Genomic DNA, 14,660 nt, shown 5'->3' with positions numbered 1-14,660 from the left:
GAGTAAGGAAGGGTTATAACCCCGTCAATTTTTTTTCTCCACGGTGACCCCCAGATGACCAGAAGCAATGTCCCCATTGAAAGATTTCCCATCTATTATTTGTCTGGGGACAACCCAAAATTTGGGATTTTCTTTTACTTTCACTTTCAATGATAATGGCAAACCAGATAATTAGAGAGGGTGACACAGACAGCAATAAAAACTGACAAGTGTTCTAATCCCTCTCCATTCTATTAAAAAAAGAACAGCCTTTAATTATATGTTGTGTCATCCATCAATGTTCACTATATATTTTATTTAAAAAAACATATGTTTTGCTTTAGATTTTTAGTTCCATAGAATATTTTAAATAATAAAACAAATGAAACTGGCATGGACAAAAATGATGGGCCCTTCAACTAATATTTTGTTGCACAACGTTTAGAGACTGCACTGCAGACAAGCAAATTCTGTAGCTCTCAATGAGACTTCTGCACCTGCCAATGGGTAGTTTGGTCCATTATTCCTGAGCAAACTGCTCATGCTGTCTCAAATTTGATGGGTACTGTCTCCGGAGTGCATGCTTCAGCTCCTTCCATAGATGTTCAATAGGATTTAGACTAAGGCTCATAGAAGTCAACTTTAGAATAGTCCGATGTTTTGTTCTTTTCATTCCTGGGTATTTATAGCTATGTGTTTTGCGTCTATATCCTGTTAGAAGACCAATGACCTGCAACTGAGCTTTCTGACACTGGGCAGTAGGTTTAGCTCCACAATCCATTTTGCTCTTCAGAGATTCAAAGCACCCCATGTCACATGCTTCAAAGCAGTCTGAAAACATGACCAAGCCAAAGTGGGTGCAGCATTGTTTTCTTTGTAAGCTTCATTTTTTGTCTTTAAATATAGAACTGATGTGACTGGCCAAGAAAAGCTCCGGCTGTGTCTCATCTGTTCAAAGTACATTCTCCAAGAAGCTTTGTGGCTTATCAATATGCATTTTAGGAAACTCAATTCTATGTTATTTCCATACCGCAGTCTTCCTGGATCGTCTTCCTTTGAGCCCACTGTCCCTCAAATAGTAATGGATGGGTGTAGTCAGACGCTGATGTACCTTGACTTTGGAGTTCAGCTTGTATCTCTTTGAAAGTTTTTAGTGGCTCTTTGTCTAGCATTCACACTATCTTTTTGTGTAATTTGAAGTTGATTCTCCACTTGCAATCACATTCAGTGAGGTTGGTTACATTCAAATGGACCTTAAACATTTTAACAATATTTGAGGCTGTAGTCGTGGGAACATTAAGCTGCTTGAAGATGGTCTTATAGCATTTACCTTTGATTTTCTGGCCCATAATTCTCCTTCTGATCTCCTCAGACAGCTCATTCTATTGCTTTCTCTGGTCCATGTTTAGTGTGGTAATGCCAAACAGCAGAGTAAGTACTTTTCTCTATTTAAATAGGCTGACTGACTGATTACAAGATTGAAGACTTGTGTGATACTATTTACAGAAAATAGTTTGAAATATCACCATAATGCAATTATTTATAATCTTTTCTAGGGGCACCAATAAATTCATATATGCCACTTACAATATATTTGTAGAATAAGCAACAATTTTTCTCTTTTTTACACTTTTTTTTCTTTACTCTTATTTCTTTACTTTCTTTTATGACATAGCAAAGGCATGCAGGTATACTTAAGACCATTCATTTAATTACTTTTCAGGAAGAATAAAGCATAGTGTAGGTTACCCCAGCGTTTCATATTTCTGATATGTATCTGTTGTACAATGTACTAAAAATGATCTGGTTCTGAGAAAGTACCTGGTGGTCCAGTCTTCCTGCTGTCATATTTAACACTGACCATGCTAGGCATAGAAGGACATCCATCCCAGCATGGTTAGTTTTCCTCTTTGCATTCTACTTGGAAATACAGTCTGCCTTTATGCCAGTGGTTGGACTTGTTCTGACATGCCCCCTTCGCACAGTTAATCCCTGGAAAGATCAGTGCACTACTATTTCTCTGCCTCCTGATAACATGCCCCCTGCAGTCTCGACCCCCACCTCTCTAAGCCCCAATGTAGCTTCCCACATGGAAGAAAAATATCTTTGAATTATATTTGAAAAATATTCTTCCCGAATATATTGACATATATTTAAAATGCTACAATTTTGGCCATATAAATATATATAATGTTGAAATGCGTTTTTATTACAAAATATATAAAAAATATTTTTAAAAATACATTTCAAATATACTGTATGTCTTTAAAAATACAAATCTACATTTTTGGAACGCATTTACAGATATATGTAAAAATATATGTTTAAATTACTTTTTTATATGTTAAAAAAAATCTAAAAGAATATATTTAAAAAAATATATTTTAAATATATATATTTTTAAAATATATTCTTCAATAATATATACGTATTATTATTTGTTTTATCACCCACTATTTTCTTACAGGGACATAACTATAATTTCTTACCACTACCCAGTGTAATATTATTATTATTAATTTGAGGTCTTTGCAATGGTTGTCCTATTTTACAGAACGCATCTTGATTTAGCTGCTGAAGCTATGCCATAACTTCTTAGCAAAGATAGCAATGTCCTGAAGCTGAACAGTACTCAATCCAAATAGCAGAGAGCACTGTATCTGGCCACATTATATTGATATAAAATAGACATACCAATGAAATGAGATTGGAAAGTGTCAATGCAATATATACATCTACTGTTTCATCTGGATGGTCCACTGGTCGCAGATCTTTTCTGTAACCCTTTTCTTCAAACAGATATTTTAATAGTTGTTCCTCTTCACTTAGAGCACTTAGAGCAGAAAAACCTAAGAAAGGCAAAGAAAGACAATTAAAAATCAAGAAAGCAGATTGTAATGTTGCCCTATTTCCTAGGATATGACTCAAAAAATCACACCAGAAATGCTTTATTGATGCATTTTTTAGTGTGTTTTCAATGGAAATGAATGGGAGACTAATTTTTGGTGCACTTTTGAAAAGAGAACCAAAGATGCAGCATGCAGGATATTTTTTATGAATTTTTCTTCCACACAGCCCAAAAACACATACAATATGGATTAGTGTGAAAGGGCCCTTAGGCCTAAAGTGTTTCTAAAAGCTGAAGGTTTTTTTACTTTCATGCATTCTATGCATGAAGGTGAAAAACCTTCAGTGTACAGCTCCCCCACACAGCCCCCTCTTATACTAACCCGGGCCCCGATCCCGATCCAGCGGTGTGCACAAAAGCAGCAGGGTCTATCCCTCCTCATAGGATGAGACACAGCAGCGGGAGACATTGGCTTCTGCTTCTGTCAATCACAGCCAGTGAGGAGGGAGCGGGACCGAGCCGTGCTTTGTATGTCTCATAGGCACACAGAGGCAGCTCGGAAGCGAGCATGCATGAGTGCCTCCAGATCTAGCAGCTTGCTCTGGGGGCACTCAGCATGGGGGAGGGTCCAGAAGCGCCAGCAGGGGACCCGAGAAGACAAGGATCGGGGCTGCTCTGTTCAAAATTATTGCACAGAACAGGTAAGTGTGACATTTTTGTTCTTTTTTAAAAAATCTGAAACTGTACAAACCTGTTTAAAGTGAACAGCCATTTGCATCTCAGAACAGCATTTTACATTTCTCAAAAAATCAGATCATTTAAATTTCTACATACTGTATTTGCTTTGTGGTGGTTGCTTGAATTTTTAGGAGCTACCAAGGCTTTGAAGCATAGTCTAAAGAAGAGTTAACATTGGGCATATAAGATTAAGAGAAACTCCAGCCGAAAGCTTAATTTCAGTTTAAATAAAGTGAAGAAGCATTGGAGTTTACTATAAGCTTCTTTTTTTGTACATCTTGGGACACAGAGCATCTTCAAATTCATAATGATATAGTTATGCTGGCACCATCAGGTGATTGGACAATAGCAAGAATGATATAAAGACAGGAAATGTCCTTCCAGATATAACCCCTATTAGGTCAGGCTTTATTTTTTTTTGCTAGCATCATAAAAAGGTCCTGTCCATGCAGCTCTGGGGACTGGCTGAATACAAGGATTTTTTCACTCAAGGTACCAGCACACGGGAGGTCTTGTTGACTGGGTGTCTTTCAGTTGACATGGACCACTATTGTTTTAGCAAGGGTTCTGGTGTTCATCGCCAGACCAGATCTTACAAGGAGCAGATAGCAGAGGATGTACGGGGTGCAAGGTCCCACACTCTGGTAGGTAAGAAGGAACTGGTGCATAGTCCCTCTGCAACATATCCTCTGGAGTCAGTTTATCTCGGGTGGATCTGACTTCCTTTCATCATCCGGTAAATCCACTAAGTTAGAGTCTCTGTCCTCCAGCTAATTTGTGACGAGGGAAGCATTTTCATCTGTTATTGCTAAGGTACAACAACAGCTTTCCGGAATACTTGCCAGTTTGGACTCTGTTGGTTACAAAATGGAAGCACTCTCTCACACCCTACCTCAATATTAACAAAGGAGGAATTAGGGGAGGAAGTGGTAGAGGATGACGATAATGTTCCAATGGCTAATCTATTCCTGAAGAATACCAGGGTCATAGTTTTTCTTAGACCCAAAGGGCCCTTGTGAACTTCCAGTGGAAGGTGTTCAAACTAATTTTAAATGACTACTTTCTGAATCTTCTGCTCCAAGGGTGACAGGATTTGATTCATGGAGGCACCACAACATCCACAGTCTTTCTCAATACATCCTCACTTGAAGGATATGTGGACTGGGCTAACCCTAATGAGGTTTTCCGCCAAAGTTTTTCTGCCAGGTTCACTCAGCAATAGTTCACCTTTGGGACCATGTTACATGTTCCACCTGTTTTTAGAGTGGAACATGTAACATGTTCCCATAGCTTCAGCCGTGCCCACCACCCCCTCATTCTGACAGATAGTATGGGGAGAAACATCCCAGTACTATCTGTCAAGTTTGAAAACAGCACGGCCATGCTGGGCTTCACCCCCACACGGCCACGTCATTCATTCATGGACTTAAATGAATAAATGAACTGCAAGTCCTGACAGCCTTAGCGGCTGTGGGCTTATAGTTTTCAATGAACTACCATGGTGCTGTTGAGCGCTGTGGTAGTTCATTGAAGCTTTCTGTCTGTATTTTTGCTTGATCGTACATCCCTGTACAGCAAGCAGATATTCTGACAGGTCTGCAGGAAACCTGCTTGGCATCAGCGATCTTCTGATCGTTGGTGCAATGCTTTCCAGGCTCCTTTGGAAAAAAATAATACATGCACATTTTTTTACCAAAAAAATGTGCATTTATTATTTTTGTCCTAAGGTGAACTTACGCTCTAAGAGTGAGTTCACTTAAAAATGGAGTATGCCTTCAATATCTAATTAAGAACCTCACTTGTCCTGGTGTTTAAATGCTGTGAACAAATGTCTGAAGACACTGTTTAAGGCTTCATTTGCCCTAGTGGGAAAGCTTTAAAGCCAATGATAGTGACTATAGGAATTTGCCAGAGCCTAAAAATCTAAGTTTGACACATTACAGAGGAGAGGGATTCCCCTAATGATACTGACATGACCAAAAGCATGGAGGATGTACTCTTTTTTTTTTTTTTAGTGGACACGTGAAAAGATTCCATTCAAGAGTTTCCCCATTTTGGAATCTTCTCGGTACACATGCACAGGATCCTGTGGCTGAAGTTTTGGTCAGCAGAATTACCCTGCAAAAAAAGCATGTGAAAAGTTTGGATCAAGCCCAAAACCCAGGCCCAATTTCACAAGAAAGCACGGAATCCAAAGCCTTCCAAGCCGGGAGATAAGACTTCTTCAGAATGAAGGGGGCCCCCCACTTATTTGGTTGTGGAGACTGTTGCAGGTCTTTGCAGGCAGTTTGGCAGAGGGAGATTGCATATGACTGGGTCTGCAACATTGTGGCTTGAGGATAAAGGCTGGAAGTTCAGAGCCTTCCTCTTCATTGATTTATGCTTTCAAAAGTTTTTTTCAGATCCACAAAAGAAATTTGGCAGTCTTTGCCCCATCTTGGGTCTAAAGAAATTCAATGAAGCATACAGAAATTCAGTATGAAATCAGTGAGGTCGATACTGACAGCTCTTCAGCAGGGAGATTTTTGTAGCATAAATTGATATCAAGGATGCTTACCTATATGTCACAATTTTTCCACATTACTAATTTCTGAGATTTGTGGTGGAGGAAAACCACTTCCAGTTTTTGGCTCTGCTATTTGGCCTGTCTACAGCTCCCAAGGTGATGGCTCAGTCTCTGGAATGGTGGGTCTCCTTTGAAGTATGGAGTTGGGATTTGTTGTTCTATCCTGGAAGGTGCTGACAACAAATGCCAGCCTAATGGCTGAGGAAGAGTTCTAGATCATTGATAAGTTCAGGGAACTTGATCTCCACAGGAAAGGATGATGCCCATCAGTATTTTGGAACTGAGGGCTATTTGTCTATCCCTGCTTCATTGGTCAATATTGCTGGGAGGCTTTTCGGTGAGGGTTCAGTTGGACCATTCCACAGCTATGGCAAACAAAAATCATCAAGGCGGTACCAGAATTGGGTGACCTAGGCAGAGGTAGACCTCATTTTTGCTTGGATGAACACCATACTCCAGCTTTGTCCACTGTTTACATTTCAGGTATAGAAAATTGACAGGTGAATTTTCTTACCCATCAACAGTTATCTCTGGGGGAATGGCCTCTTCACCCAGAGGTGTTCAAGGAGTTCTGCCAATTTTGGGATGGTTCATGGCTTGCTACAAAAACAGCAAGATAAAATCTTTAAATATTTTTACGGAGTAGAATAGCACTACAGCTATGAAGCTGGAAGAGAATAGATGATTTTAAGTTCTGATGTTAACAGCATCCTTTGGAGCTTTTTATTAATTAACAAAGAATGAACATGAAACAGTTTGTTGTTTGTGCTTTCAGCTCCCATTTGCACAGAGGGGAAATGCATACATGAAAAACTGTGTTGCATGAAGTGAATTACAGAAACCCGAATTTGATACAATCCTCTTTTCCACCATCTTAACACAGGCTTGTGTATTTATAGGAAACACATGCCCATATGATAAGCAGAATCAGTGCTGCAAATGTTTGAATGCATATAGTACAGTCTTGTGTGGTTACCATGATTAGTTTTTACTATATGTGCCTCATGTGATAATATTGCTATATGTGATCTGATATGTGACCATATCAGATTTTAAATTAAATCTAACAGGTGACACATGCCTTAAACATTATTGTACGCTAAGCAATGCGGAACACACAAGAAGAGGAAGAGAATTGTCAGTTTTATGACCCTACCTGTTTAGCACTAAAGCTGGCTGTAGACATTCTTTCATCAACATTAGTTGGAGACACAAGATCTGCCCTTCCTAGAGGGACCTTCACTTTTCGGAATACATTCCCTACCTCAGCAACATTTTTTTTTTTAACAATGCATGTGATCTAATGTCAAATATTTTTTTTTTCTAAAATCAAAAGTAAAACACTTTAATTGATAACTGTAGTGAGAGAAATACAGGTGCCACCATTGTTAGCCTTGTGCTAAGGTTTACTAGTTGTCTTGCTGTTCTAACCTCAATACATTCTGGGTCACTGACCTAGAAGAAGCATGCACATCAGAAAGTCATAGTGAAATTAGAACTCCTGATTTGCATACTTGTTCCAGGTCAGCTCTGAAGCCATTGGATTGGCATGAAAGCCAGGAAATTAGCATTTTCAGAAGAAGCGATTGGCAATGCAGTTTCTTTCCTCTCTCACTATAGGTATCTGTAGGCCTCTTTCACAGTTGTTCTGCCGCTTGTAAATGCAGGTTTTTTTATTTTGAAATTCTAACACTCCTGGCACAGAGATCACTTGTGTTTGTACATTGCGTTTATCTGTTTTTATGTGTGGCTGCGTTTAGCTGCGGTAGTAAATTCTTGCCTTTTCTAATGCAATGTTTACTTATTTTTTCTTTGTACTGCGACTAACTGCGTTTATGTACAGATAGCTGCAGTACATCGCTCCTGGGCGCAGTCATCTTTTTTTCCTAAATGCATAAAACCGTATGTTATGAAAACGTTGCTAAACTCAGTGTGTGAATGGAGCCATAGGGATGCACTGTCTGCATTTAGGGTGAAATTTAAGCAAGCGCTAATATACTATACAGCTGCTAGGACACAAAAGGTACCATAGAACCTCCAAGAGCCAATAATCATAAAGTGTAGTGCAGCACTGTACAAATAAATATGTATAAAATTCCTAATGAACTGAATCCGGTAATGCGACTTCAATAAATATAAAGTGCAGAAAGGATGTAAATGTTGCCACAATGAATACACTAAATATGTGCATATAAAGTGCAAAAAAAAAAACTATTAAAGCCACAGATGAGTGATTAAAGTGGAATAAATATCAAAAGTCCAGGTGATAACTTGAGGATTGTAGCAGGTGTCGACTCAAAGTGCTCTATTCCTCTATATCTGAAGTGATAGGTGACATGGTTGAAAATAAATAAATTGCACACTCACCAGAAGTGCGCAATAAATGCGTGTTTGAGATCACTGCTAGTCTCAATTGGTTTATCACATAGGTTAATAGCTGAAATCTAACCATCCGTGTGAAAGGGGTCTTAGGGTGCAAATCATTTTCATACTGGAAAAGGTTTATGGCTCAATATCTGTAATTATGTCTTTCCCACATATTAGTTGTCACTTGTTTGGTAATCTATATACAAAGGGAGTCACTTTGTTCACATAGGCACATTCAGTATCATGTCCGTGTGCAGTATACAAATTACTGAACAATCACAAGAATGAGCTAGTGAAAGCAGTACGAAGACAAAAGACATCTGGCAAGGAGAGAAAAATGAAAATTTAGGATCACTACAGAGTGTTTCAAGTACTTAGGTATTGGAAATAGTGTTAAATCTTATTATATTGTACAGTGCTGTGCAAACTGTTGGCGCTATATAAATCCTGTATAATAATAATAATTATGTCGCTAAATAGCTAAGCTATCTACTAACATCAGATTGTAGCCAGATGTGCATGCATGATCCGTTCACTAAATGGTTTTAATTTGAAGAAATATGCATACATGAAAAACTGTTAATAAATGTTCTTATCTGCCCTATGAAGGAGCAAGGAAGATGGAAGTGAATGAATACTGAAAAAAACCATAGTGATCATCTGGAATAGATTCAATCTGGCTGTCTCATGACAATGCTCACCCCTGATTTTTCTACTGGTGCCAATTATGGTGCACTAGCAAAAAACTGGTATGCAATCTAGCCATAACTGGGTAAAGTTTTTCTTGTGTCTATAAGCACCCTTAGCTTTACCTTTATATACTTTCAGTTTGATAAAGAGATATTAAAATATAAATAGTGCTCATAAAAGAAGAGGGATGGAGAGATATGCGGGGTATATTAATAAGCACAGCACAGTAGAATTCAAACATTTACAGTGAATGATCTAAAACAGTACTGTGGAATTAGGGAATATTAATTTACAAAAGACCAATAATGTACAGTGAGCTTAGCAGAGATAGAAGAACTGCCATAACCTACCTGTGGAGCAGAAGGCTAAGTTTAAAGTGACAATAAGCCAAATCCATGCCATAGTCCACAATTCCTTTGCTGTTCCCCACTCAGTATACAGAAAGCATAGCTTGTCCCTTGTCGCTGCCCTTCCTCCACACCAGCAAACTCATGTTAAGGACTATGGAAGAGAAATGCGAGCTGGCAATGCAGACAGGCAGAGACAGGTGCAATACACTAGGAAATAAATAACGTGCCAGGAATGCATTGAACATATCAAACAACCGAAGAGGCCTGTTGGGTAACAAGGACAAATTACTCAATGCATGGCGGACATAGGATTTTTTATTGACTCATCGGTTTTAGGGGCCTGTTTATAAAACGGTTGAATCCAGTCTGATTTGATTTATTTTTGCAGCAATTTAAAAAGCTGTGAATTTAAGGCCAAGTAATACAATTAGTGCTGAAAGATTTGAGAATTGTTGTGATTCTCTTACTCTTGCCAAATGTGGCAAAAATATAGCAAATGATGGAATAATATCTGTCTTTTCAGTGGAAACTGCAAGTGCAAACATAACATGTGTAGTAAGGGGTGTATTTAACACAATAACAAATTAGTACAACTTAAATAAATATTCAGGAATTAAACTTAAATAACAAAAATATGTTACAATGAATATTTTTATTAAAATAGTAACAATAAATGTTTATAAAATTAGCAATCAATTAGTTCTTTATTTTTCTTTGCTATTTATTCCTTACAAATTTAAATACATTTATAAAAAAAATCTGTAAGAGAATATTTCAACATTCATGCAATATTTGTAATACATGTGTATAGTTTCCGTGTTGTGTTTCAACCCCTAGTATTCAATCTTAAGAGTTAAGAAGCTGAAGAACAATCAACCATGAAAGTCAATAGGCTAAGAACATTCAATCAGGATGCAATTCAAAGGGGAATTCTGCACTGTGTGCAGTCTATGGAGAATTTTGTGCAACCAAACAAACCTCCAGATGCAGAGTGAAGCAAAACTTTTAGCAGTGGTATTGTTACCTGTTTTTTAGGGAGGCTGTAACTGCCAGTGTCCTAACAACCAGGGACTCATCCCTGCCCAACACTTTCAGCTGTCAGCCACGGATTCCCAACTAGCCAGTAAATGTAAACTAACAGCAGGGATAGTGTAGTAAAAAAAAAAAAAGAAAAGCATGAGGTCTTCTTGAGAATTCTTACAGTTTAGGTCTGGTATAGATTTTGAGGGGGGCCCCATAAAAAAAACTAAAAAACTGCTATTGGGTCCTCCCAAATTCCATACCAGAACCTTATTTGAGCATGCAGCCTGGCTGGTCAGGTAAGGAGGGGGACAAGTGTACAGCCTACACTCCCTTAAATATGCCAGAGCACATTCCTTGAAGTGTTACTAAACCCAGGACTCTGTATTCACTATATCTGGTCTCCCACAGTACACACAACATGGAAGTGCAATTATTTTAGTAAATATAAACTGCTATATCCTTTTACTCATCAGCAGTTAGAGAAGTCTTGTGACTTCTAACAGTGTCCAGCAGAGCACATGTTAAAGCTTGTAGGAGGAATTTTCATTCTCCTCTAGGAGGATGCAGAACCCCTGATCTCTGTCTGGCCACTGTTTATTGGCCCTGTGCTGATCACATGCACTCTCCCAAGAAATAGAAACTCTCTAGCAATGCACAGCAACCTGAGCATGTGCAGAGTGATTCCACACAGTATGTCTTATCAGGAGATAGGAGGGGGACACTGGAAGAAGAGGAGGATCAGAGAAGTCAGGATCAAACAGCCTGTTTACACAATGCAGAGAATTAACCCCTTAGGTTCATAACTGAGTATAACAAGTATGCTTTACTGCATATACAGACTGATTTTACTGTTGTGGGTTTAGTAACACTTTAAGCATGGGGCGGATACTATACCAGGGAGGACTCCCTGGCAAAGCAGCATATCCCCATGTTAATGAACACTAACTGAGGACTAGGGCCTCTTCCCCACAGCCCTGGCTTGGTGGTTGTGAGGGCTATCTGGCAGAGGGCTTATTGGATTATGGATGCCCCCTTTAAAAATAAGAGGGCCCCCATATTCCGGCTTTTCCCTACATAAATGAATAAGGTGTACATAGTATCCCTACTCATTCACAAAAAAGTCTATGGTAAAAAAAAACTCACTATTTCTGACCTTTTAAGTCCTTTAATTAAAAATAAATTGTTCCAAGATGTAAATCCATTGTCAATCACGTCATCTGGAAATGCAGGTCCACCTCACTAATGAAGCCTGATGACCACCAAACTAATGAATGAAAAAATACCCACCACATGTCCGAACCCATAATTTGATTCCTGCCAAATGTAATTTCCCTGTCCCTGCCACAATAATATATTCAAAGGGGCAGGACTTCTCAAGTATGTCATCGATCATAAATGATGAAAGGTTCAGACATGTGGCAGGCAGTGGACTATTTTTCATTCATAGGGTCAGTTGCCATTGGGCATCATGATTGACATGGATCTGCATTGCCGGACTTTGATTGATGGTGTATTTACACTGTTGGACTTGTGAAAAATATGTGTGTTTATTGACCGTTGTATTTTTTTGTGAATGAAAATAGAATCTGCCCCCCCCCTTATTTTTAAGGGGCTTCAAGATTAGCCCTCTGCCCTTGGGCTCTCACAACCACCAGGTTTTTGAGGAGGAGGTCCTTGTCCTCATCAACATGGCAACAAGGTGCTATGCCAGAGTGACCCCCCCCCCTGGCAAAGTACCCTCCCATGGTGAGGACATGTGGCTTGGTAGGGTTTGGAGAGGGGGGGTTCACGTTCATCCCCATCTTTGATGGCCAGCCAATCTGCATGCTCGGATAAGGGTTTGGTATGGATGTGGGGGGGGGGGAGGGTGACCTTGACCTTTTTTTTGTTGTTGTTTGTGTGAGGTTCCCCTTTGAAATCTGTACCAGACTTAAAGGGTCTGGTATGAAATTTGGGGTGAGGCCCTATGCCGTTTTTTTTTTTTGTGGAGCCCCCCTTAAAATCAATACCAGACCTAAAAGGCCTGGTATGAATTTTGTGTCTTTTATACTATTCCCCCTATTTGCATTCACTTTTCAGTCCAAAATCCCCAGCTGACAGCTAAATGTGCCTGACGAGGATGAGTCATTGGTTGTTAGGAGGTGCCAGCTTTCTAGCAACCAGGAGGAAGCTGTCATGTTTAGCGGTGGTAATAATACCACTCCTAAATGTTTTTCTTTACTCTGCAGCTGGAGGTTCATTCAGCTGAACATCTATTCTTTTGGCCCTTCGCACAAGATTCTCCATGGACTGTACACAGTGCAGGTCTCCCTCATATTTTCTCTTGCTGATCAATTTTTTTAGCCTATTAATTCTCATAATTGAATGTTGTTAAGCTATTTTTCTCTTGGGATTAAATATTAGGGTGGTCACATTCGCTCTGTAAAAGGCAACAAGGAAACTATTACACTATTACTGTATAACACACATTACAGGAATTATTTGTTACGCTTGTGTAAATGTTGAAACATTCACGAATAAATTATTTATTTATTTTTTTAACTAAGGTGAGTAGGGAATGGGTAAGATCCCTGACAGTTTTGTTTTTGCTATCTGTGTCTCAGAGACAAATCAAGAGTTCTCCCTTAGAGTTGTCATCAAAAGGTTTTCCCACTTTAAGATTTTCTGTGACAGTTAAAAAATGTGGGGTTTCCTGTCACTTTCTGCACCAGATACAATGGTCCTTAACACGGGCACAGAGAACAATAAAAACCAAGAAGTTCTAACCCTTCCACAGTCTAAAACATAAAAACATTCTGGGTTTACATACAATTAAACTGTTAATCTTCAATTAATCAAAGTTATTATAAACCCTAACTAGATTATATTTATTTCGCTATTAGATTAGATGATCAGAGGCACCTTGGTCAGCCTGAAGGGATTCATCAATGTAACCATTAGGAATTGTGGCAAAGAGATTCTTATGCAGCATTTCCATAAATTGCTGCATTTTGGGTTGCATCTGGGATGGTTGCAGTAGATTGCTCCTTTCCCCCTCCTCCTCAACACCAGCACCATATTCCTCTTCTGCTTTCTGCATCCTCTGCCTTGCAAGAATGATGGGCAATAGGAAAAGGATCCTGCTGGCCCAGAGGTAACAGCAAGCCCTCCTGTTCCTCCTGCTGCTGTGCCTCTAATCAGGCCATGTTCATGGAACATGAAAGAGATTGTATTACTAATTCCCACCTTGCTCTGGCTCCCTATTTTATTTTGCTTTTCAAAAGATGCCAAAATGTTGCCACCTCTTGGCATAGGCCTGGAGAGCAAACAGCAGCTCTGGCCCAGTGTGGCTTCTGTCTTTACAACATTTAAACGGCAACATAGCCCAGCAGCATTTAGCCTGGGACATTGTATATGCTCTGGGATGCTTGAGAAGGATTTCTGGTTCCAAGGAGTTGGAGAATGGGGCCAATAAGGAGCAGGGGTACAGGTGACTGTACTGTCACCAACATACAAAACACATGGTGGCACCACCAGCTCCAGCAGCTTGGACTTGTCTGTAATCCAAAAATCCACCATGCCTCCCTCCCAGAAGCTTTCTCTCTCTATCTCCTCCCTTTGGCAAATAAGAAGGCCTTTCTATTCCCTTATATCTGAAAGAGCAGAGGGCACCAAAATTACAGTCTTTACATGTATGTTGCGCCCTCTAGTGCTAGATAGGATTTTTTGTGAGTTAGGGGCCTGTTAGAAGCCTGGTATGAGTAAGCCTGGGAGTGAGGTAGTGAGTTCACCTCAGGACAGGCTGGAAGGCTGTACAGGTCAAGGCTTCTGGAGCCCTCCCACCCTTCCAGAAACTGCTAGAACTTTCTGGTAGAGGGGCGGAGGAGGGGAGGAGGCCCAGATTTGCATGTTTAGGCCAATCCCCAGGCAGGAGGCCAGGAATGATGGCCAAGGGCAACCCTTAAACATTACAGAGCCTGTGCAGCAGGGGGGTCGGGTGGAAGATTGACCAAGATAAGGTGCTGGAGTGTGGAGCCTGGGAGGGGCTCCAGGGAGGGGAGCCTACCTACAGACTGATTCTGGACAGAAGGATATCCTGTGCCAAGTCTCTGCCAAGTCA

General features: G+C 39.8%; 1 protein-coding gene across 1 annotated transcript in view; it reads right to left on the bottom strand.

Annotated features, from left to right (window-relative positions):
- Window positions 1–9,693, bottom strand: part of CHRND (cholinergic receptor nicotinic delta subunit) — a 37,937-nt gene extending 28,244 nt beyond the window's left edge. The window contains exons 1-2 of the mRNA XM_089680095.1: window positions 9,539–9,693; window positions 2,674–2,828 (exon numbers count right to left, since the gene is read on the bottom strand). Of these exons, the coding sequence (XP_089536221.1) occupies window positions 2,674–2,828; window positions 9,539–9,590 (207 nt within the window). The 5' untranslated portion in view covers window positions 9,591–9,693. The remainder of the gene's footprint in view (window positions 1–2,673; window positions 2,829–9,538) is intronic.
- Window positions 9,694–14,660: the final 4,967 nt, after the last annotated feature.

This window comes from Staurois parvus, unplaced genomic scaffold (assembly GCF_062004578.1).
Source record: "Staurois parvus isolate SC_StPar_1 unplaced genomic scaffold, SC_StPar_1.0 ptg000235l, whole genome shotgun sequence".
NCBI classification, from domain to species: Eukaryota; Metazoa; Chordata; class Amphibia; order Anura; family Ranidae; genus Staurois; species Staurois parvus.
The sequence above is the reverse complement of the archived record's forward strand: the minus strand, read 5'-3'. Positions and strand labels throughout refer to the sequence as shown.